The sequence below is a fragment of the Thermobia domestica genome, chromosome 9 (assembly GCF_964235325.1).
Source record: "Thermobia domestica chromosome 9, izTheDome1.hap1.1, whole genome shotgun sequence".
In the NCBI taxonomy this organism is placed as follows: domain Eukaryota; kingdom Metazoa; phylum Arthropoda; class Insecta; order Zygentoma; family Lepismatidae; genus Thermobia; species Thermobia domestica.
In genome coordinates this window covers 140,651,047-140,674,320 of record NC_137462.1, presented here as the reverse complement: position 1 = coordinate 140,674,320, position 23,274 = coordinate 140,651,047, and the positions used below count along the sequence as shown (strand labels likewise).

Genomic DNA, 23,274 nt, shown 5'->3' with positions numbered 1-23,274 from the left:
TAACAAAAGAATATGAACATGTAATAATAATATGAATAATTAAATTTCAGCCTGTTTAGTACTAGTTGTTGGATACTTATATATGTAATTATGAGCTAGAGAATTAGTTAAAAAAAAATCATACAAACGGTATTAAAGTTAATTACATAAGGACTAAGAATTCACTCATGTATTGAAGAGCTCTGCCTAAAACAAGTTCCAAAACACAATGTTATTGAAGTCACAAGTCCAAAAAATTGTTAAAACAGATAACATTTAATATTTCAGTGTTTTCTCAGTCATCTCCGGTCACTACAAATATTTGTATGTAGAAAAGCACTCAACAGTACCGACTAGTGATAGCCGTAAAATTGGTCAGTTTGATGTTCCCACCGCCTTTTGCTTGCTGTTCAATACCTTTCGCCTAACACAGTGTTTTATCCTGACATGTTAGGAGGGGAAATTCTTCCCTCCCAGAATTACAGCATACCCCTATTTTTTTTCTTAAAACTGAAGCAGAACCAATAATCTTTGGCAGAACTAAAAAAAGTAATGAACATGGTTTCACATGTTCCTTCCCCCTCCCCACACTCTCTCCCGAAATTGAGGATACTGGATAAAACACGGCCCTAACTGGACTGCATTGAAGTGAAAGTAATGTGATGCTACTTACGTTCGATGTTTTTTGTTAGAAATAAAATATGGCAAGGGAAAAAAAGTGAAAATTGGCGGTGATATTCAGGAAAAGTGCAACCAGAACTCAGGAGTGTTTAACATGTTTAACAGTAGAAGTAGGCTGTCCAGAGTATACGCTTTGTTTATCTTACACTGTGTTTGTATAAACTCAGTCCTTGTTCGAAACTAGGAGAAAGAGAATTCATCTTCCATACTACTACTACTACTACTACTACTACTATGCCAGTCATTGGCGTTCTATGTTTTACCTTCTCGAAGTAATAATTTTCGTGCTATTATACCGCTTTGGCAGCTGTAATCAAAAGATTTGAAATCGAAACCCGACATAACAGCTCTTGTCAGACTATAAATGTAGAAACATTTGCTTTAGATGCTGATTGAAATCTCTTAGTCAACTGTGCGGTATCAAAATACTTGCTTTGAGAAAATGAGGAAGGTCTCCCATACATCATCATCATCTGGGTTATTGCAAACACGAATATGTACTTTACATCTCCTCTCGTACTACTACTTATCACGGAACCCAACACCAATGCCAACACTAACACTAGAGCTCCCTCGTTACTAAGCTGTTAGCATACATGCCTTTGAGTGGAAGACCCAGGTTCGATTCCCGGCGGAAGCTCATATGGATCCCACGTTAAGCTGTAGGTCCACGTCACCCGTAACCTCGCTGCTGAATGGGACGCTAAACTCCAAATCAAATAAAATCGACACTAACACTAGATAGTTACTAGATAGTTGAAATAGAAATTTTCAAGAAAGAAAACTGGGTAAATGTTATCTTAAGGCTTTAGTTTTTACTAGTTTAGACATAACCTTATTCTGTTTGCTATAATTTGTAAGAAGGTAGTTAAATATTTATAATAAAAGAATAAATACAATGTGTAGATATTGTATTTATCTTCATATATATTGATAAAATTAATACGGAAATATGAAATTTAGCCTTTCATAACAGTCTTTAATATAAAAAAAGAGCTATTTTTTCCTTTTCTCCCATTAGGTTCAGGATCTGAAGTACGCCACCTTAGCTACAGTTTCAAGATGTGGAATGGTTTGGTTTTCAGAGGATGTTCTCTCTACTGAAATGATCTTTGAGAACTATTTGTCAAGATTGAGGAACATTCCTCTTGAAGAAGGTGATGAAGAGGGAATTAAGAAGTCAGAGAGCAAAGATGATGTCTTGTCACCTGCTTTACAGGTAAAATTTATCACGTTGAAGAACTTAACTTGTGATGAAACAAGTGCAAATCCATATCTTTTCACAATCGTGATCATTTCATCTTACCTCTTGAATTGTGCTACTGTGTAAAGAGTTTAGTGAGAACGTAATAATTTCTAAAGTAAAATTGAGATATTCTTTATAAAATCTGAATAATAATAATATTGCACAAAAAAGTATTCCATTCCTAAATGATATGTAGGTATTCTTAAATGTTTTCAGGTTCAACGGGATGTAGCTAGTATTCTTCAACCGTATTTCGCACCGGATGGACTTGTTGTTAGGTGCTTAGAGTTTGCAATGAAACAAGAGCACATCATGGATTTCACGAGATTAAGAGCTCTCAGCTCACTTTTCTCTATGGTGAACCAGGGTGTAAGGTACGCATAACATAAAGTAATTTGTATTATCTTCAGTAGATGTATGTTTTCTGTGATATGTATTCGAGCATGTTAAGCATTGTCAGAATTTGTGTATGAATGTGTTCTTTTTTTCGCCGTGCAATCCAGAATATTTAACTTCAAGGTATCAGTGTATTAAGCGAAACTATTTCAAAATTCTACAGTATTACTAGCGGATAACGGGGGGGGGGGGGGGGGGGGGGGGTTCAAAGGTTAGCCATACACCAATCAATTGACATCACTGAGCTGCATAAAATGATACATGCTAATATAAGAAGTTCATGTGTAGTTTTCGAGAAAATCGAGAAGAACTTTTTTCTTTTGGTAAACCTATGATGCTGTACAATAACTGTCATCTATTACGGTGACACTAACACTAAAGTATATCCTCATCAACCTCTTCGTTATGACGCTAGCAAGAGAATACAATAAAAAGTAGAGTTAATGAGAGAAGACCCAAAATTATTAACTCTCAGACTTTAATTTCTATTGAAATGAAATATTGTTCAAAAATAAAATCCTTATCAGTCGATAGACCACATCGACTTGCTTGAGAAGAAACTGTCAATCGTAGGTTTCAAAAAAAGAGAAAAACGAATTTTTTTATGCCGCTAAAAATTTCGTTCATTGTCAATATTGATGCAATTTATACAAAAGGTTGTTCGCTATTTATCAGTTTTCGAGTCGGTGCTGCCACCTGGCGTATCATGCTACAGCTATAAGTTTGCTGGCGGGATCAGTGTTGTGTCTGAACGTGTAGGTGCATGAGTATTTCCAAATGACACCGAAAATTAACCTACGAAAAGGTAGGGTTGCGTTATGGCCCTTTTCTATGCTGTTTTCGTACGTGCGCATTGTGAAACTGTGTCGGAAGAATGGGTTAACTCTCGTGGTGACGACTGCGAAAGCTATTGTGTGGCTCGTTACACACAACAGGCTCGCCTTGCGAAACATTCACCCACGAAAACCACCAGAAGAAGGGCTGCAAGCAAAGTAACACCCGTAGTGCTAAGGAAGGTCCGTCGATTAGCGTGCTAAGTAAATCTCCCGACGCATCGTGATATGGACTACAGATTCCATCTCGTACGGTCAACTGTGAACAAAACAATTCGCAAGTGCCTCAGGTTGAAGTGTGTGCGGAAGGCCCCTGTACACCACGTGCTACCGCGTCAATTGTTAAAAGACGAACTGCAGGAAACTATGAAAAGTACCTGGCGGATTCCAAATATAAAAGAGTTGTTATAGTGGATAAATCATATGTCCATTCCACTGCTGGTGATCACATTCGAGCGATCACATACCGTGATATTGACGGCAAGGGGCGCAGTAACTTTGTTCGTCAGTGGAAGGAAATTTTTTTTCCTGGCTTTATGGTTGTTACGGGATTCGGATATGAGGTGAAGGTGAAACAAAACGTGAAGATGAATGCAAGATATATCCAAGAATCCATTCTGACACCTATGTATCGGAGAGACATCCAACAATTCTATGGAATGAATGCAGACCAGGTAATGATCCATATACACTAGGCTCGAGTCATACCGTCAGAATATCACTACGTTTTTATCAGGAAGTGGCAGAGGAATTAGAAATACGTGTCATTCTATTTGAAGACATTCCTGTGAAAAGCCAGATGCCAGTCCAATGGATTTTTGCGCATTGGGACTGTTGAAACAAAAGTCTTCAACATTGCCGCTCGCGCAGCCTGGACAATCAATGGAAAACTTGCAGGAAGGAGTGGCACAATTCCCATGTCTCTCCTGCGCCGAAGTTTGCTGCAATGGAAGCTGCGATGCCGTGTGATAGTCCACAATGCTGAGAGTCCAATAGAATGGTGGCGGCGCGGTATCTCTTAAGGTGAGTACCCGTTAAAAATGGTCGGATATAAAACGAACAACCTTCTGTAATTCTGCTTGAATAGATTAATTATTTATGTATATAATGTATATGAAAAATTAGCGAATTGTTTCTATTTGATTTTTCCTAAGAGTGACGCTTGTATTACTTGTAAGGAGTTGGCTCTTACTATCCGGAACACCTCATAAATATATTCCATATAAAATTATTACCTATGAACGCTGCGTCGAGAAATTTAATATCCTAATTACAGTGGTTAGGTTTCGAAAAAGCTTCGACATTGTTGAATAAAGAACATCGCTCCTTATGTGTATACTGTGGAAGTAATTCGCATAAAATAGAATATTTCAGTGTACTATAAAATTTTAGTGTGAAATTACTTATGTTTAAATATTCAAAATTAAAAAGCAATGAGAAAGAAACTTTATTTTGAATTATTAAATCCATTATTATTTATTAGATTTCTGAACTATGCGATGTATAAGTGTCTGAAGTCTTCTAGAGCGACTAGATCTGGCTATCTGTCAACAGGTATCAGAGCAAAGACGGTAAGAGGTATCGACAATCGTCTTTTTGCAATCAATTCAACGTCCCAAGAATAGGTTCCATCTCCTGCGTTAACCTCTCATTCACACCGGAAGTGGTTGAAGTTTTTCGCTGTAGAACAAAAACGGTAGTAGATAGCGTCAAGCAGTTTTTGCTATCGATTTATCATCTTGAGAAAATATGTAACCATCATTCGCAAAGTGTACCAAAACCGAAAGTATTTGAAATTTACTGTTCCAGTTTCAATACTGATTTCCATAGAGCAAGAACGGTAAAAGATATCAAGAAGTGGCATTTTGCAATCGATTCAGCGTCCCAAGAACATGTTCCATATCTATATTCAAATCACAAGTGGTATATCCGTTTGAACTTTGCTATAAAGCAGAAACTGTAACAGACAGCGGATTTTTGCAATCGGTTCAGCATCTCAATAGAACATACAATCACCACTGTAACATTCTACGGATGCCGTAAGTACTTGAAATCTACTAGTACATCTGGTTTCAATATTGATTTCCATTATTGTAATTGTTGTACAGTCGCCTGATGGAGGATTTGTTTGGAGCTTTATTCTATACTTCTCTGTGTAGGCCCTCTAGGTCAAAGCATAACTGCTGGTGCGAATGTACTCTGTTACAATGAATATATGCTGTTGCAAAGTATAGCGTGGCTGCCCAGTTATTCAGCACCTATGATGAAACAAAAGTAAATGAGATGCCTCATTTGGTTACGTAACTTTTAAAACACATTGGGTTGAGATTACACATAGTGTTTTTGTAATGTGTGCTTACATTCTTTCGATAAATACAGTATATTCGTATTTGTCCTTTTCTTTTCAATTCTTAGGAATGTTCTGCAGTACAATCACACGCACTCAGATTTTCCATTACCGCCAGAACAGTTGGAAAGGTACATTCCAAAGTGCCTTGTATATGCGTTGTTGTGGAGTTTCGCAGGCGATGCTAAGCTGAAGGTTCGATCAGACTTAGGTGATTTCATACGGTCTGTAACGACTGTGCCTCTTCCTCCATCGACCAATGTGCCGATCATCGACTATGAGGTAAATATGTAAATTTTTGTAGCTATGGTATAATTGAGTTAGGTACTGTGTAATAATATAAAAACATATTAAATATATTACAGTTAAGCATATCTCAATGTATACTGTATTAAATGTGCGTTGGTATTGAGTGAAGTATGTTAAGTATGTAAAGCGAATATGTGCTTATGTAACTGTATGGCAAATTTCATAAAAGAGATTATTCGTGCAAGGAAAGCTTAGGAACAATTATAAATTATTTTAGACAGTCGTTTCCTTACACTTAATACTGCAGTTACTTTTGTTCAGTGGACATAAAAAAATTCAAACGTGAGAGTTGAAAATCGGAGAATTTGCTGAGCGAAAGTTTTAATGCACCTATATAATCGGCCTTGTGTAGCATCTTTACGAGAGACAATATAGGGAATATAAATGTCATACTAGGAAAGGAACTATGGTAAGATATATGAAATAAATTAATTAGTATTACAGTAATTTTTGCAGAAATTTTCAGACAGCCGAGTGTGAACAAACTTCTCACAGAAATCACTGAAATATGTTAAATATTGAGCTGTTTGTTCATGTATGACATTATTTTGATAATCCCTCTTGCTTATCTTTGTAATGTAGCCAAGAACACCGACTGTGTTAGTAAATTCGGAAGTTAAGAAATTACTGTAATTTCCGTATGTGACTAGGTTATCTCATTTGAAATGTACAGTTAGCTTGAGCAAACTTACCAGTCATTTAGTTTCATTTCGTGGGAATAGTTGAATGACTGAAAATTTAGGTGAGGGGAAATTAGCTGTAAAACTTTCTATCTTCTCTGGAAGTCATCTCTAAATTTGTTTCTTTCAAAGTTAACCCTAACCAAATTGTTTTCTCGCACTCGACAAATGGAGAGATGGGAAAATGAAGAAAACAAAAGTAAGAAAACTACCCACGTTTCGTAATATTCGCGTATGTTGTGAGAGCATATATGATACTCTAAAAGAAAAGGAACTGAAATGTTATTGTCTGTTAAGAGGGAACTTTATGTTCCCTCTTTCTTGAATAAATAATAAAATGAACGAGTTTATTATGCATATTTAAGTATGTGAGATCTCAGATTTTTCATAGCAACGTGTAGCAATACAAATTTCGGTGTTATTGCAAATTAGTGTTTCTTGATGACGTGATTGACCTAAAATGTCTTTATCGTAAACCTTTTCATGCATGTCCAGAATCTCTTCGCAAAATTCGGTCTTCTGTGTGTTTCCAGTTCTCGAGTAATAAGCTTTACCTGATCAAAGCGAACGCACGAGAGCTTTGATTCACTCAGCGTAGTTCTAAAATTTCTATTTCACCTTTATTTGTTAGGATTTCATTTTTAGAATGTTGTATAGAATTCTAATATTACGTATTTCATTACGTTTTAAAGGTAAATATTCAAGGAGAATGGTCACCATGGTCTAACAAGGTGCCACAGATTGAAGTCGAAACTCACAAAGTTGCTGCTCCGGATATTGTCGTTCCCACGTTAGACACTGTTAGACATGAATCTCTGTTGTATACATGGTTGGCAGAGCACAAGCCGCTAGGTAAATATGAAGAATTTGTACAAATAACTTTACAGTTGTGTATAAAGAATCTAATTAACTACAGAATAAAATAGTTTTATTAATAATTAGTAGGCTTATTTCTGAAGATGAAATAACATGTTAGTCTCGTGATATACCTTTGGCTGGGCTTTTAGTTGTTGGAGCCATGAAGAATTCAACCATTAAGTCTAATCTATGTATTATCCTATATTGCTGTCGTACCCGAGCTAGTGTAAAATGTTCGACATGATTTTCAAGAAGGTATCTGGAATTAAATAAAAGCATTTTTTAGTGTCCCATACGTGTTTTATTTTATGTTCCAAATTCTTTTGTTGTGTTCATCGTCAGAATCAGAGAGTAAAAACTCTTGACGATAAGCGCAGTCAGTACGTTTGAAACGTAAGTTAAAATAAATAAAACACGAATGACACACCAAAAAATGCGTTTATTTAATACCAGTTATTCTTTTTCGTATTAGATCATTTTCAGTATTGGGTAAAATTAGTTAAAAATTGTAAATAGCTTTGCTGCTTTTCAAATAGTCACTGGCAAAATGGTTTCACTGATACTGGATAGTCAGTGATACCTTGTAACATAGCAGATAATTATAGGTACCGGATGTAGTGCAGTCCTTGATTTTTTTTTTTCTTTCTTAAATATATAACCATAAATTGCATTACGGTAAATCTACAATAAGTTTTGTCCTAAATAAAGGAGAGATTATGATGTACCATTTAAAATGAATAAAACAATAGTGCAGAGCAATGAATAAGACATATTTTTAATTTTACTTCATTTCATTCTGTTACTAAATTTGCGCATCTTATTTTCTTTTAGTCCTGTGTGGTCCACCAGGTTCAGGCAAAACAATGACTCTGTTCTCCGCATTGAGAGCTCTACCAGACATGGAAGTGGTTGGACTGAACTTCTCTTCTGCAACTACTCCTGAACTACTGTTAAAGACATTTGATCATTACTGTGAATACCGGAAAACACCCAACGGAGTTGTTCTTGCCCCCGTACAGGTAAAGTAGTTTACCAATTTAAGATTAGTCGTAAAGGAAAATCTACATTCATTAAAAGAAATTGAGTTAGTGGAAGTAAGAATTCAAATTGTAACGTTTATATATTCAAAGTATATTAAGATTAAAATAAAATTGATCTATCATTTAACACAAGGATAATGCTCACAATATCAGTTCATTAGGTATATACTTGAAAAGCACGAAAATATCTAAAAACCCGCTGTTGCATCTATTATAATTATAACCCACGAGGTAACGTCTTATGTAATTTATTCCCATAGATTAATTTAATATTTGAATTAATATCTCATTCGATAATTGTATAAAAACAAGTGATTGTTCGACGAGTTGCATTAAACTACTAATAGACCGCTTAAGTAGAGTAGTCAGTGATATTTTGATTCTAAAAGGAATAGTATGTGTATACATAGTTAATATTGCTATATCATGTGGTTCGGATTCCACGTTAATCAGTAGGTCCACGTCTCATATAGCCTCGCTGCTGAACGTGGCGCTAAATTAAAATCAACTCAATATTGCTATAAGAGTGTTTTCACTTCACGGTCGAGCTCTTTCGTAGCTATGTAGTTATTACGTTCGCCTTGAGAGTGAGAGGTAGGTTCGAGTTCCGAATGAGAAGTTTATGTGGATTGGATCCAACGTCTTATATAATTTCGGTATTGAAAGGGACATTGAATTCTCAACTCAACTGATCTCTCCTCTCGGAAACTATTTCCAGCCATTGTCACAAGCTGCTCTGGTATTTGTGAATTCGTTAAGTAGTTTGTGTTCGTTTGTTAAGTTAACATTATCATATGCATACATGGCAGATTGTGAACACGAGGAGAGGGGGAGGGAGAAAAGAGAGATTTTATAGTTTACCAACTGAAAATTTTAGAAGTATATTCAGGAGATGAGGAATATTTTTCGGTGTGTTGGTACAGGTCATCAGAGGAAGACAACCTCAGCGCAGGACATTTGTTAATCTGTAAACTTTGAGAAATCGTCGAACTACTGCTTGCGAACAGATGAACCTATATATAACTACTGGATGCGAATTAGCGATCGAACTGCGAAATAGATTTTGAGAAGCCGGTTTAAGGTTGCAACGATCTCTCAACATAACCAAACTGGTTGAAAAGCATGCGATGAGGATCAATGTGCGAAGAACGATGTTCACTGGCATATATGATCCTGACGCCATGTATTACTCTGTTACGAGTCCCATTTTCCTGTACATGGTTCTGATGGTCATCAACGTCTCTGAAGATGATCACGAGGACGTTTTCGTCCACATATTCGACCTTTGTTATGTAAGGAAGAAGCTGTAATAATACAGAGAAGTGTATATTCTGAGTCCAATATGTTCGAAGCGAACTTAATTGCGAAGTGACGAGTTGAGAAGATGGTGCCGTATGGTTTGAAACAGATGGTATTTGAGACAAACGCAGGGTTATGCGAGAGCACATAATGCAATGGACTGGTCATCTAAGTGTCCCAATTTGAATCCATAATTGTCTGGGACCGAGTGTGACACCCACCTTATAGGAGCCCTTCTGAGAAAGGAGGGAATATGGCCTTAGAACATCATTCGGTGTTTGTGTTGATCGGAACATTCGGTGATTAGAAGCATGCCCAAGCGTTGTAATATTCAACTAATCTTTGTTGTTCCGGTGACGATATCACAAATTGATCTTCGTTGAAAGAGGTAATGTACTTCGTTGTGTGCATTGTTCACTTTAGGATTTTAGGATTTAGCTTTCTCGGCTTTTAGCATCTATGGTCATGTTAGCCCGTCACGTATGAGACAAGACGTCCCTCGGCGGTCACACTATCCGGGAAAAGGGAAGGAAGAAAGGGTTGGTGAAGGAAAGAAGCGGCCTGGGACCTATATGTCAGGTACCATCGGACATTTGCCTAGTATGAATGAGGGAAACACAGAGAAACCTCGTCAGGATTGCTGACTTGAAGAACTTTTACACTTTTTCGACCAAGTGCCCCACCGGAGTCGAACACTGTCCACTTGGTTTACGATGAATACGATGCATTAAATAAAATAGACTAATGGAATTTCAGTTTTAAACTTGTTACTTGTTTGATTATGATAATAGTGACGAGTTATTTCCATACTATTTCACGTTTGTGTTTCAGCGCATGAAAACTCTTAGAGTTTACTTGTATTTTTTTTTCTTGGTTACTTTTTTTCAGCAGGTGTTTATTTATTTTATGATATGTCAATCACCACTGAAAATAATCAACAATGGTATTCATAAATGACACCTATGTTCTGATTGACCCGCAATATGAATATTTCATTCACTTTTACCTGTCTTTCTTTCTTTAAGAAAGTAACATTCTTAATCAACAACACGTTCTTCATAATTTTAATCAATATATAATAGGATAAATTATCAGAATAGTCTAATATTACGTAATCACAGTTAATATTAACTGCGATAAACCAAATTTTTGTTAGAGAATTGCATTAAATTAATCTCATTTTCTTTTACGACCATTTCAATCACTACAGAAAATCAGCAATTGAATACAGGTAATGCAACATACTGCAGCATAATATCATGTTTCTTTTAGGTATATTTAAGACTAGCTGACATCTTACTAAGAATATTGAAGACTAGAAAGCTCTTGTTAGTGCCAAGTTGGTTTGAAATGAAATGAAATCTTTGGGTTTTACGTCCGACTATTATGCCGGCTAAGCTAAAAGAGATGGTGATGATGAGAAATAAATGAAATGGTGGAATGAAGTGGGAGGAAACGGGAGAACCCCGAGAAAACCCACGTACACGGTGTTTGTCCACCGCAAAGTTCATTTGGCGCGAACTGGAATTGAACGAGGGACCCCATGCACTAGAGGTGAGCGCTCTACCACTGAGCTACCGCGGCCCATCCAAGTTGGTTTGAGTTGAGTCACATTAACTATGTATAATCATACAGAAACAGCAAAAAATTGCATGACTGGATCGAGACTCAAACCCGGAATCCAGCGTACCGTACTGATGCGTTAACTACTTCGCTACTCAGTCTTTACACATGGTGATGGGACCGGAACTCGAACCCGATATCTTCGATGTACTATACTGATGCGTTAACCACTCCGCTACCCGGTTTTTATACATGGTGACGGGATCGAGACTCAAACCCAGTATCTTCGGCGTACCGTGCCGATGTGTTAACCAATACGCTACCCATTCCGCTCCCAGAACAGCCAGATACTCTCTCATTCTTGAAGTCGGTGTTCTTTCACTCAGACCACAGGACTGGTTAGCGTAACGGTTAACACATTGGCATGGTACGCAGAAGATCCTAAGTTCGCGTCACAGTCCAGTCGTGCGCGTTTTCACACTTTGTGTGTCATTGAATTCCCACCTATAGAGGAGTTGGGATGTTAAAAATCATTTTTTTTTCTTTTCGTTAATATTATGTATAATCAATTGAATTAATTGAATTTGAATTGATTTTGAGTTTTACGCCCGTTCAGCAACGAGGCTTTATAAGACGTGAACCTACTGATTAACGTGGAATCCGAACCACATGAGCTCCCGCCATGAATTGAACCCGGGTCTTCCATGCCAAAGACGCATACGCTAACCGCTTAGCCACGAAGGAGCTCTTCAATTGAAATAAGCGATTCGAATAGTTGGAAATAGATATGGTATCATTTCCTTTGTATATTTATGATGATACTTTTATGACGTACTTTCAAGAGTTCAGATGCAAAATATGAACATTAAAGGTACAAACAGTTACGATATCTGACCATGTAATTGTATCAATAGACTGTTTGAAGGAATCTTAAATCTTAATTGAATAAAAAAGGGTTAGTATATGATCGCTGTGTACGATGTATTTTAATGTTTTTAAAACTAGTATGCCCAGTTTTTCTTCCCCTATACACATACTGTTTTAAACTGAGAAGTTCGTGAATAATCAGATCATTGTTGGAGTGATCTTTCGTTGTTCCTAGGCCCGGTGTACTTTCATAAAAAATATTTTAATGGCTTAAAATGTACAAGCAAGAACTACCTTTCATATCTGCCAGATTTTTTAAACTATTGAAAAAGTAAATGTTTTCGTGATTATCCTTTTTATCTTGATTTGCTTTTTAACTCTTAAAAATTCGTAACAATATATTATTGTTTTCGTAGCTTGGAAAATGGTTGGTACTCTTCTGCGATGAAATCAACTTGCCAGATATGGACCAGTATGGTACACAAAGAGTAATCTCGTTTTTGAGACAGTTGGTGGAACATAAAGGTTTCTATCGTGCAGCGGACCAAGCGTGGGTACATCTGGAACGCATACAGTTTGTTGGTGCTTGCAACCCGCCGACCGACCCAGGAAGAAAACCACTGTCTCACAGATTCCTGAGACATGTGCCAGTAATATATGTGGATTACCCTGGAGAGACTTCACTCAAACAGGTAAGTCTTTACCTTTTTATACTTCTAACAGTAGATTAATTTTTCAGAAGTTCAACTACCAACGTATGTTGCAACTACCGTATTTAGGATGACTGCTGCTGTACATCTTACCAGAGTGAACTTTATTCTGCTTTTGTCCTCAATGTCTGTTAGCTGAAATTGTATATTAGTGAGATACTTATAAATACAATTATAAATACTTTGTCTTTTACAGATATCCAAAACCTGAAGGTAGATGAGCAATCAATGTATATTTTCATTTTTTCTAACTACACAAATCAGCTGTTCAAGTTAATTGTTTGTCATTAGTTTCTGTAAAATTTGAGCTTGATGTGAAGCAGCATTTATTACTATTATTTAACTGATAGTTTTTTTTTTCTAAATCTTTCTTAAGAAATTGACAGAAACCAATAGAAGAATAATCTGTTGCTTTCTGCTATACTATCTGTTGCAGTAACTTTTTACTTGTGTTCTCCGAAATAGCACGTCAGCAGTTTGATCCTGTGAGACATGAGGCAGTTAGTTCTTACTTCTGTCAGTACCTTCCATTAACACAGGATTTAAAAAAAAAAAAAAAAAAAAAAAAAAAAGTACATAAGTATTGGTATACACGATAGAATATAAAATTCATTCCATATCTGCATTATTTTGTCAGACACAAACATGTGAAAAGGAATGGCTTCCCATCGTTGCTTATAGATATACGCAGAAGTAACTGTAGTATCATCTTCTATAGAATCTACTGTTACCCAAGTTTCTTTCGAAAATCAGAAATAATTCAGCAAAGAGACAATATGTTCTTCAGTAAAAACATAATCCACCTAAATGTATTAATGAACACTTCTTAATTTTTCGTTATTTTTTTAAAAATTGGTTAGTTGTGCCCAGTTGTTTTTGTTCATCTTGCTTTATATCATGTTAGTACTATGTAGGAATCTGTATTGGACCTAGTACTGTTGAGTAAATAAATAAATAAATATAAAATGCTGCCAATAAGATGATATTTTTTTCCTCTGAAGTACTTTTTCTGAATATTGATAATGATTAATACCAGCTTCTTTGACAGTTGCCTGGTGAATTGAAATCCTTTCTAATTCTTCTTCCTTTCCTGTTTAGATTTATGGAACATTCAGTCGAGCAATGCTTAGGTTAATTCCATCCTTGAGAGCATATGCTGAACCTCTTACGAACGCAATGGTGGAATTTTATTTGGCATCGCAAGAGAGATTTACACAGGATATGCAGCCACATTACGTGTACTCTCCTCGAGAAATGACTCGGTGGGTCAGAGGAATCTGTGAAGCTATCAGGTAAATATATGACTTAATTGAAGTTAGAAATTTGGTCTTCAGTAAAAGCTATCAGAAATTAAGGAAGATGTTGACATTCTCGCTGATTCGAAAAAGAAAAAAAAAAGTGTCAGCGGTAAATTTCGGATTTAGAAAAATAGAATTAGCTATAAGAAGAAATTTTGAGTGGATTTCAAGTAAAATATTAAGGAAAGTTCTTGTGAAGTGATCCGATTGTGTAGTAGAGTAAAACTTTAACGCAGGACTAAACATATTTTATGGATTGCATAGTTACGAAAAATTTGAATAGTCAGTGAAATGTATATCTGAAACTTCGCAACTCTCAGAAAATGTCTAGACTTACAGGGTAAAGTATATTCAAATATATGTGAATCTAATCGTAAACTATTCACCTTCATTTCTTTTAGAACCTTATTTCTTCATGAGAATGAATTACCTCATATCACCCACCCGTAATTTCCTCATGAATCCTTCCTCCGACATTCCGATCAGTTTCCTCCAGAAGGCCATAATGGCCCCTGAAGAAGAGTGACGAAGGGTCTTACTCGAAATTTCGGAGAAAAATTCATGAGAAATTTTACGGGTGAGTGATTTGAGGTGTCATATTGTGTTCCATACACTCTGTAAGTCAGAATAAATTTAGTGTATTAACACAGATTGTCAGTACAATTTAGGCCGAGTAGAATCGTTTTAAACTTATCCTTAAAGAGACAATAAAAACTCTGCTGCGAGAAACTGAAATTATGTGTGTAGTATTATTGATTTGGACCTGAAACGGTCACAACAACTATCTTAATTCATCTCGTGTAGATTCAAGCAATATTAATGCGATATTAATAAAATTTTGAAATCCCATCAATTGTCTGAGTGCACACCTATGTACAATAATTATTTGTTTTCTTTTTTTTTATTAGACCTCTAGAGACTTTATCTGTTGAAGGTCTTGTACGACTTTGGGCTCATGAAGCGTTGAGACTCTTCCAAGACAGATTAGTCGAAGATACCGAACGTCGGTGGACGAATGAGAACATTGACGCGGTTGCTTTGAAACATTTCCCAAGTGTGGATAAAGAAGCTGCCCTCTCCCGACCAATTTTGTACAGTAACTGGCTCTCGAAAGATTATGTGCCTGTTGACAGAGAGGAACTAAGAGATTATGTCAAGGCTAGACTTAAGGTAAATTCCAAAGATTTCATTGTAGAAGGAAATAATTTGTTAACTTTTTAGTGAGGCGTGTGTCTGTCGTTTGGAGCAGAGAGGTTAAAAATTATCGTAGTAAATAACAAAGCTATGTTAAGCATAGATTCAGAAGATTAGGTACGTAGACGTACTCTCCAAGGACAGAGAAGGTTTTTCCCTCTATTATTAAGCACGTGTGTATACACTGCCCAGATTCAGCGTCCTCTGTCTAGAAATGCGCTCCCCATCAAAGGAGATCATTGTCTATGTAACAAATCGAATTTATTAATTGTATATGGTGTGAAAAAAAAAAATCTTCCAGTGTTCCGAGTTTAGCATTGGCAGCAGACTAATAATATAAATTGAAATGTTCCAATATTCAGGCTTTTTTATAAAACAAATGTAACACTCAAAGGTAGCTGCTCATGAAAACTTAAAAGTGTGTGTGTTCGGGGAGAGGGGGGGGGGTCTAAAACTGTTGTTTCCTAGATAACCAAAACTAACATGAGTCTGGGAAAGGGTATGTAAAGCAAACTGCTTGAAAGGAATCATTGTATTGGTGCATGTTGTAGTACCAGATTCAGAATGTTGGAGATACTACTAGTTTTTCTCCGAAGGAAATAGAGATAGTTTGGGCTTCGACGACTTCGTTTTTGCACCTAACAAGATAAACATGGAATAGGTATTTTAAAATACCCTGTCTGGTTTGGAAAAATAAAATATTGAATTTAAAAAAAATACGGATCAATAATAATGCTAATTTTTATGATCTAATTATAATTTGGTGTTAGAATCTTTCGAGCTCCGTAAATTTTTAAATAAAATATAATTTATTTTCTTGTTACCTCGTTATAAATAAAGGTACTGTTCAAGTTGGCTTCTTTGACATCAAATACTCACGTGGTTGGAAGAAAGAAATAATCTTTTACTACTGTACATGTAATTTTCGGACGATACCATGTATGTAATATTTTCAGACCAGACATGTATGTAATATTGGGAGCAGTTATTTTATAATTAGCAGAAATTAATAATAACTATCACATCATCGAAAAAACAAAAGGATGTGTGTGTGGGGAAACACTGTTAACTTATTAACTGAAAAGCGTATCTCATAACTATAGAAGCCATGGTATTATATTTAATATTTCTCAATAACCACTTGTAAGGTGTTAGTGAAAATACGTACAACGTAGGTTTCTTTTTGTTTTGAGATAGTGTCTTCACTAATTTCTGGAAAGTAATTTTTGTATAACTACGCAATTCATGTATATTCAATACGAGACATCCAGTTTAATGATTTGCCTTATTTCAAGTAATAGTGCTAAATTACGTCTTTTTCCTCTAGGTATTCTACGAGGAAGAATTGGATGTTCCTCTCGTTCTATTTGACGAAGTTCTTGATCATGTGCTGAGAATTGATCGAATTTTCCGTCAGCCACAGGGACATCTATTGCTTATTGGTGTATCAGGAGCAGGAAAAACCACGTTGTCTCGTTTCGTTGCTTGGATGAATGGATTGTCAGTATTCCAAATCAAGGTAAGTTAGTGTAAAGTAACACATAGTTATTTAACACATCTGTTTTTATTGATCTATTTATTTGGGTATTCAATTCAAGTAATTTGAATGTAAAAGAACATAAAAAACTTAAAAAGAGAAATTATTAATACAACTTTGGTGCAGAAAATAGTTACATCGTTTCTGAATATATTACTTATTTTTATTTTATTTATTGATTTTTTTTTCGTTGCACTGGACACTTGGATTGCTTAGTTTTACTTATAAATTTGTTTTGTTTGTAATGTCATATATAGAACGTGTTTATTAACAAGCGCACAACAAACCTTATAGTCAATTGTAATAATCTTAAATCGTTATAGTTAAAAACAGGTATATATTGTATAAATATTACATCATAGATACCGTATAAACACTAAATTTTTTTCTACCTATTATATTGATAGATGAGAACGTTTTTTGATTCCTTGATACCAAAATTAATAAACTGAATCATTACAAAGAGTACATCTTTTGTTTCTAATAGGTACACAACAAGTATACTGGAGAAGATTTTGATGAAGATTTACGCTCTGTTCTTCGCCGAGCTGGTTGCAAAGATGAAAAGATTGCTTTCATTTTGGATGAATCAAATGTTCTTGAATCAGGATTTCTAGAAAGAATGAACACACTGTTGGCCAATGGAGAAGTTCCGGGCTTATTTGAGGGTTTGTTCTTTCTCTATTTAGTCTTTTACGTTTGTGAACAAACAGATCCAGTATAGTGCAAAATTGACTTATTTTGTGTTCTTGTTCCTATTATATAGTAAAGTTTCGTGTGTGAAATTCTACTCCTATATTTTTATCTCAAATTACTTCCTGGCTGCAGTAAGTTTCCGTTTTTCTATCACCTAAAAAAAAAAAAAAAAAAAAAAAAAAAAAAAAAAAAAAAAAAAAAAAAACGTCTATTGGCACTGGAGGTGCATGTTTTACTCAGCAGATGTCTCCAGCAGTATAGTACAGTGACGCCATTAACTTTTTTTTTTTTTTTTTTTTTTTGGTTAAATTTCGTGTACTTAGTTTTCTTAAAGTGCAAGTTGCCATTTCATTCCGTGCAGTAAAAATCTATTTACTTTACTATGCAGCGTTGAAAATAGGATCGTGTAAATGAATGATGTCAAGGAAGAAATGTACGACTTTCTTGATTATTATCATGTTGTTGTATGTTGTGCATGTTGTATATATCATTATTTACGGCAAAAATTGTTTTAGTACTCTTTCTCTGTAAGAGTTTCTTGAAGGCCCGAGATAACTGGGAATAAAAATTAGTACTTCTGTTTTTACCTTTCTTTCTGTACGTTAGTAAAGATTTAAGAACAAGTAATTTAAATATGTACTGTACAGATATAATAACACTACATTCAAACAGTTAAAAGAAGCAATAAAAAAATAGTTTAAAAAAATGTTGAATTAATTTTGTTCTTAAGGGATTAAATACAAAATTGAAGTAAATATCAAGTGCGGACTCGATTACATGTTTGTAGCTGAAATACTTTTCATACTTTATGTATTGCTGCTGAATGCTGTTTACAAATTCTAGGTGATGAGTACACAACACTAATGACCCAATGCAAAGAAGGTGCTCAGAGAGAAGGTCTAATGCTTGACTCAAACGAAGAATTGTACAAATGGTTTACGCAGCAGGTAATGAAAAATCTTCATGTTGTGTTCACAATGAATCCTTCATCTGAAGGATTGAAAGATCGTGCAGCTACATCACCCGCCCTCTTCAACAGGTGTGTCTTAAACTGGTTTGGAGATTGGTCAGATGGAGCATTATTCCAGGTAAGAATTTTAACCACCATTTTCTTTTACTTTTTGTTTTATTATGTGGAATACTGAGGTGCTTATATTACTCCTATCCAGACAATTACAAGACAATTTGCATACAAAGGAGTATTTTGTCTGTTATCCGAAATACTATTGAATTGTCTGGATTGAACACTGTAAACAGTTCAGTGTAAACAGTTCCATTGTTGAGAAATTAAGAGCTTCAGAAAGTAAATTTCTCATTTGTAGAAGTAAAACTAAGAAAATTTATGCTACGAAATTTGTTTGTGACATTGCATATACCTTGGTAGTCGATGAAATGTGTGTATATACGTGAAAGGGAAACTAAGCCCGTACAGTTCTATCAGTGCAAAATTAAGAAATGTGCTGTCTTCAGAAGAAAGTTAAGAGCTGTATATTACTTCATAACATACTAAATTTAAACTACAGTGTACTATACCTACTAATATTGTATTCTAACATATTCTGTTATTACCATATTCCAGAATTCAATGCTAAATTAACACAGTAGCAACATAAATAAAACAAGAAATATATAATGATAAAGCATTAGTCATTTAATGAGAAGGGATAAAAAGAATATTTCGAAATTAGCCAGTTACCAAACTTACCCTTAATGTGTATGCGGGTTATCGTGCAAATATTATTGTATAATTTTGTTGGGTACAATTTTTCTCCTTTTAATTGTGCAACACTAGAAATTTGTCTTGTACCATGTTTGCACCTATTTCTTTGGTGTGGAATGTATTGGAGTCTAATAATTCCAGCAGAATAGAAATTGATCGAATCATTTGTTATAAAAGTTAGTGTAAAATGTACTACTTTCGATTATAATATATGTGGAAATTTAATTCCCAGATTGCACGGCCGGAGCTATACATCTTCTTACAAGTCAATATTTCTTGTAAAATTGTGTTTGCATTCCTTTAAACAAAGTTGGAACATTTCGTTTGAATCTCTTAAGTTCCTTCATCACAGTATACTGGATATTAGCATGAGAAAATATTCGTCCGTTAAAAGCAATTTTTAATTATGAGAACAACCAAAACTAAGAAGTAAATTGTGCGAGTGAGCAGGTTGATTTGTTCAATTCTCGAATTGTATTTTTTTTTTTTTTTTTTTTTCACCAGAAATTCTCGTGGTGTGTAATATGGCACTCGATCGCTCATTTTTATGCCAGTTTTTAGTGATTTTCCAACAATCAATCAATAACTGGCTCTGTTGGTGTGAGGTTTATGCACACGTTAATAAAGGTTGAGACAGTAGCTTTTACCAAATTGCCACATGGGTAACACTACATATTTTTTATGTGTGGAAGTATGGGAGCTAAATATTACACGTCTCAAGAGTTTTGCTGTTTAGCACAAAAGTGTATTGTTTTGTATTATAGGTTGGACGGGAATTCACCAGTCGAGTAGATTTAGATCGAGTCAGCTGGAAGGCGCCAGACTTTTTCCCTGCTGCATATTCTGGTCTCAGTCCTTCTCCGACTCACAGAGATGCTGTTATCAACGCATGTGTCTATGTTCATCAAACACTGCACAAAGCGAACGCTCGTCTTGCAAAGAGAGGAAGTCGAACTATGGCCATAACACCAAGGTAAATTTTATTTTATTTATGCTCACTTGTTAAGTAACTTCGCAACTATGATATTATATGGACCATAGGGCTTTAATAAAGATGTATGTACATGTTATTATTTACAAGAATGTTAGAAATGTTTATATAGTTAATGGTAGTTTTGTTGAAAAGAGACTAATTTGTGAAGGTTATGCTGACGATAATAAGTCCTAGAGTAAAGAGTTTCTAAAGAGGAATAGAATTTCTAGTAGTAAAGAATAGGAGAACAATGTATTCAAGGAGAAAGATGAGTATGTTCGATAGCTTTTTGTTTAGACCTTAAAGTAGTCGCGCCTTTGTCTTACATCTTGAGCATTCCTCCTGATCGACAGATTGTGTAAGAAATTCTTTGTTTGAATTACATGATTCATTCGAAGGTTTTATTTTACATGCAACGTACCGATATGTGTTCCTGTCTGTGGTATATTTTTAAAATATTTTCTTTTTACAGACACTATTTGGATTTCATCAACCACTTTGTAAAGTTGTACAACGAAAAGAGATCCGATTTGGAGGAGCAGCAACTACACTTGAACGTTGGTCTCAACAAAATAGCTGAAACCGTAGAGCAAGTAGAAGAAATGCAGAAGTCTCTAGCTGTGAAATCTCAGGTAATTGCCCTCCCTATGATGAATTGTATGCATACTTACGTTGTTCTTTGTGCGTGGGAGAAATATGGCAATTTTACACTTAAAAAGATGTTACTTGGAATAGCTCTAATTTGACAAGGTCTGTAAATTAATTTCAAGATTATGTATTAAATTATGCATATTGACACCTCAGTCACCATTCATCAGTAACTTGATGGTATGGAGTCATTCGTCGAGGAGTGGAAGCATATAAATCATGAATAATTCCCAGAAAAATATTGTATTATTCTTCATGCAGTACAGCACCCAATTCCGCATGCGAGAGGATGGAAGGAAATTCCTGCTCCGAAGTCTGAGCTGTAGAACTGACTACAGGTGTTCAGTAATGTTGAAGTCGAGGGATTGGTGAGCCAGGGGAGGTGTTATATAATTAATTTGATTTATATGAAACCACTCCTCAACAGCTCCAGCAATGTGAATTGGCGTATTGTCAGCTTGGAAGATTATGTTATTGGCCGGAAACATTTGAACCATAGAATGGACATCAACATAACCACTGGTAGTAATGCGTTCTGTGAGCGTAATCACAGGCCCACGGAGTACCATAAATTTGTATCATCATAGAAATACTACAATATTTCACGGGAGGGAGAAAACAGTTCAGATCATGAACTTCTTTGGATCATATTACTAGCTTCCAATCATCGGCAATTCACTGTGCATGTCTCGGTACAACTTTGTTCACGATTTAGAAATTGCAACCCGACTGTTAGGTTACTCAAGTCGCATCAGACAATGATTGCTGCAATAGGCTATTCCTGATGCAGATTGAGTTCCGCAGTCATTTTTGCCACGTTCGCTTCTGCGGTCCTTGCTGACAATCCTCTTCAGTACTCTGCGATCCGTGTCACTGAGTCTTTTCTCCTCTTCACCGATCTTGTTTTGCCATGAGGTCTGTAGGCCGTCGTCACCCTTAACACTATTTTTCGTGACATACCTAACACACTAGACACCTTACACACGCTTTTGCTAACCAAGTGCAAAATCACAATTTCTTTTCTTTAAAACTTAGAGAGATATCCTATTTTGAATCACCAGTCTCCGTGTTGTCTCAGCTGATGTACTAAAGATAATTATCTCGCACACTAGTAATGTCAGGCGCTGCACATGCATTCTCATTGTTACTATTTTGCACATTTTATGTACGGTAAACTACTTGTTTACGTCTCCTTCAGCCTCGATGCACAGTCGTGAGACGTTAAATTATAAGTTTAATTTTCATTTTCAAATTTTATGTTTCCATTATTTTGGTAACCATCTGTTTATTTAATACCTCCATCTTCAAAGTGAATGGGTGAACTCCGAGTTCGAGGACAGTGTGATGTATCGGGTGCGACTTTTTGTGAGTCTTTTGACCCGATATCTTTCCGCGTTCGTGAGATATTTGACATTATACCAGCGCCGTTGCCGCTATTTGAATGCCTTTCACAGTAAAACTTCCCCGTTTTCGACGCGTGTTTATTAGAAATTTTTTTCCCTTAATTTCGTATCTATTATCACCTTCATGGTTATTATGGGTAAATTTTGTTTGTTTTAGTAAAGAAGGATTCAGAAAACTATATATATATAATATAATATAATATAATATAATATAATATAATATAATATAATATAATATAATATGTGTGCAGTTCATTTCGGTGGATAACCTCCGTTATCAAAGGTGTTGAACAAACATCCAATGCAGTCGCATCACTTGTGGTATAAACTTGAACATTCCTGATCTAACATTCCAATGCGTAAAAACATTTCCGCATTTATATATATAAAATATAGACATTTGCTGGGTAATTTTTTTATTATTCGTAAGCCTTCCTATTCGTATGAGATCGAATTGTTGGTTATTTTCCTATCCTTTGTGTAATTGTTGGGTATTGGGTATTTTAAGTGATTTAAGAGACCTGAAGAGACCACGCATTTGATCTATACGAAGAATAAAATCTTAGAGGTAAAAAAGGTTGAATCATTCTTCATTGAAACAGCTGAAACTTAACAGTAATAGAAGTTTTTTTTTAATGTAACCGAATTTCCCGATGGTTATCTTGGTTAAACATTCATGAGGATTCGAAATAGCAAATTTCTCTTCCGTCATGGAGAAAAAAATAGGGTACACAGTAGTAGTAGTAATAATAAATGATGATAACGTACGAGAAAGAACACACACACACATATATATATATGTATAATATCAGGGATGCAAATAACCACTCGCACCTGGGGCGAGTGGTTCATCGGTGCGGGCGAGTTTTTATCACTATTAAAATACCGAAAGTAAGTAAATTATTTCTACTGTAGGATGCGGGCTAGTAGCTTTTTTCTTGGGCTAGTAAAAGTTTGTTCCTTATAATATGGTTGGGACATTGCCCAAGAAGAAATT

At 35.4% G+C, this 23,274-nt stretch overlaps 1 protein-coding gene across 4 annotated transcripts in view; it reads left to right on the top strand.

Moving 5' to 3' along the window:
• Positions 1-23,274, top strand: part of Dhc64C (dynein heavy chain, cytoplasmic) — a 213,896-nt gene that overhangs the window by 125,966 nt on the left and 64,656 nt on the right. For all 4 annotated transcript variants that reach the window (XM_081771898.1, XM_081771899.1, XM_081771895.1 and 1 more), the window contains 13 exons: positions 1,682-1,879; positions 2,123-2,280; positions 5,551-5,764; positions 7,164-7,323; positions 8,161-8,348; positions 12,515-12,790; positions 13,907-14,100; positions 15,015-15,276; positions 16,628-16,819; positions 17,325-17,505; positions 18,377-18,621; positions 20,018-20,226; positions 20,699-20,858. In XM_081771898.1, coding sequence (XP_081628024.1) covers positions 1,682-1,879; positions 2,123-2,280; positions 5,551-5,764; positions 7,164-7,323; positions 8,161-8,348; positions 12,515-12,790; positions 13,907-14,100; positions 15,015-15,276; positions 16,628-16,819; positions 17,325-17,505; positions 18,377-18,621; positions 20,018-20,226; positions 20,699-20,858 — 2,637 coding nt within the window. The remainder of the gene's footprint in view (positions 1-1,681; positions 1,880-2,122; positions 2,281-5,550; positions 5,765-7,163; positions 7,324-8,160; positions 8,349-12,514; positions 12,791-13,906; positions 14,101-15,014; positions 15,277-16,627; positions 16,820-17,324; positions 17,506-18,376; positions 18,622-20,017; positions 20,227-20,698; positions 20,859-23,274) is intronic.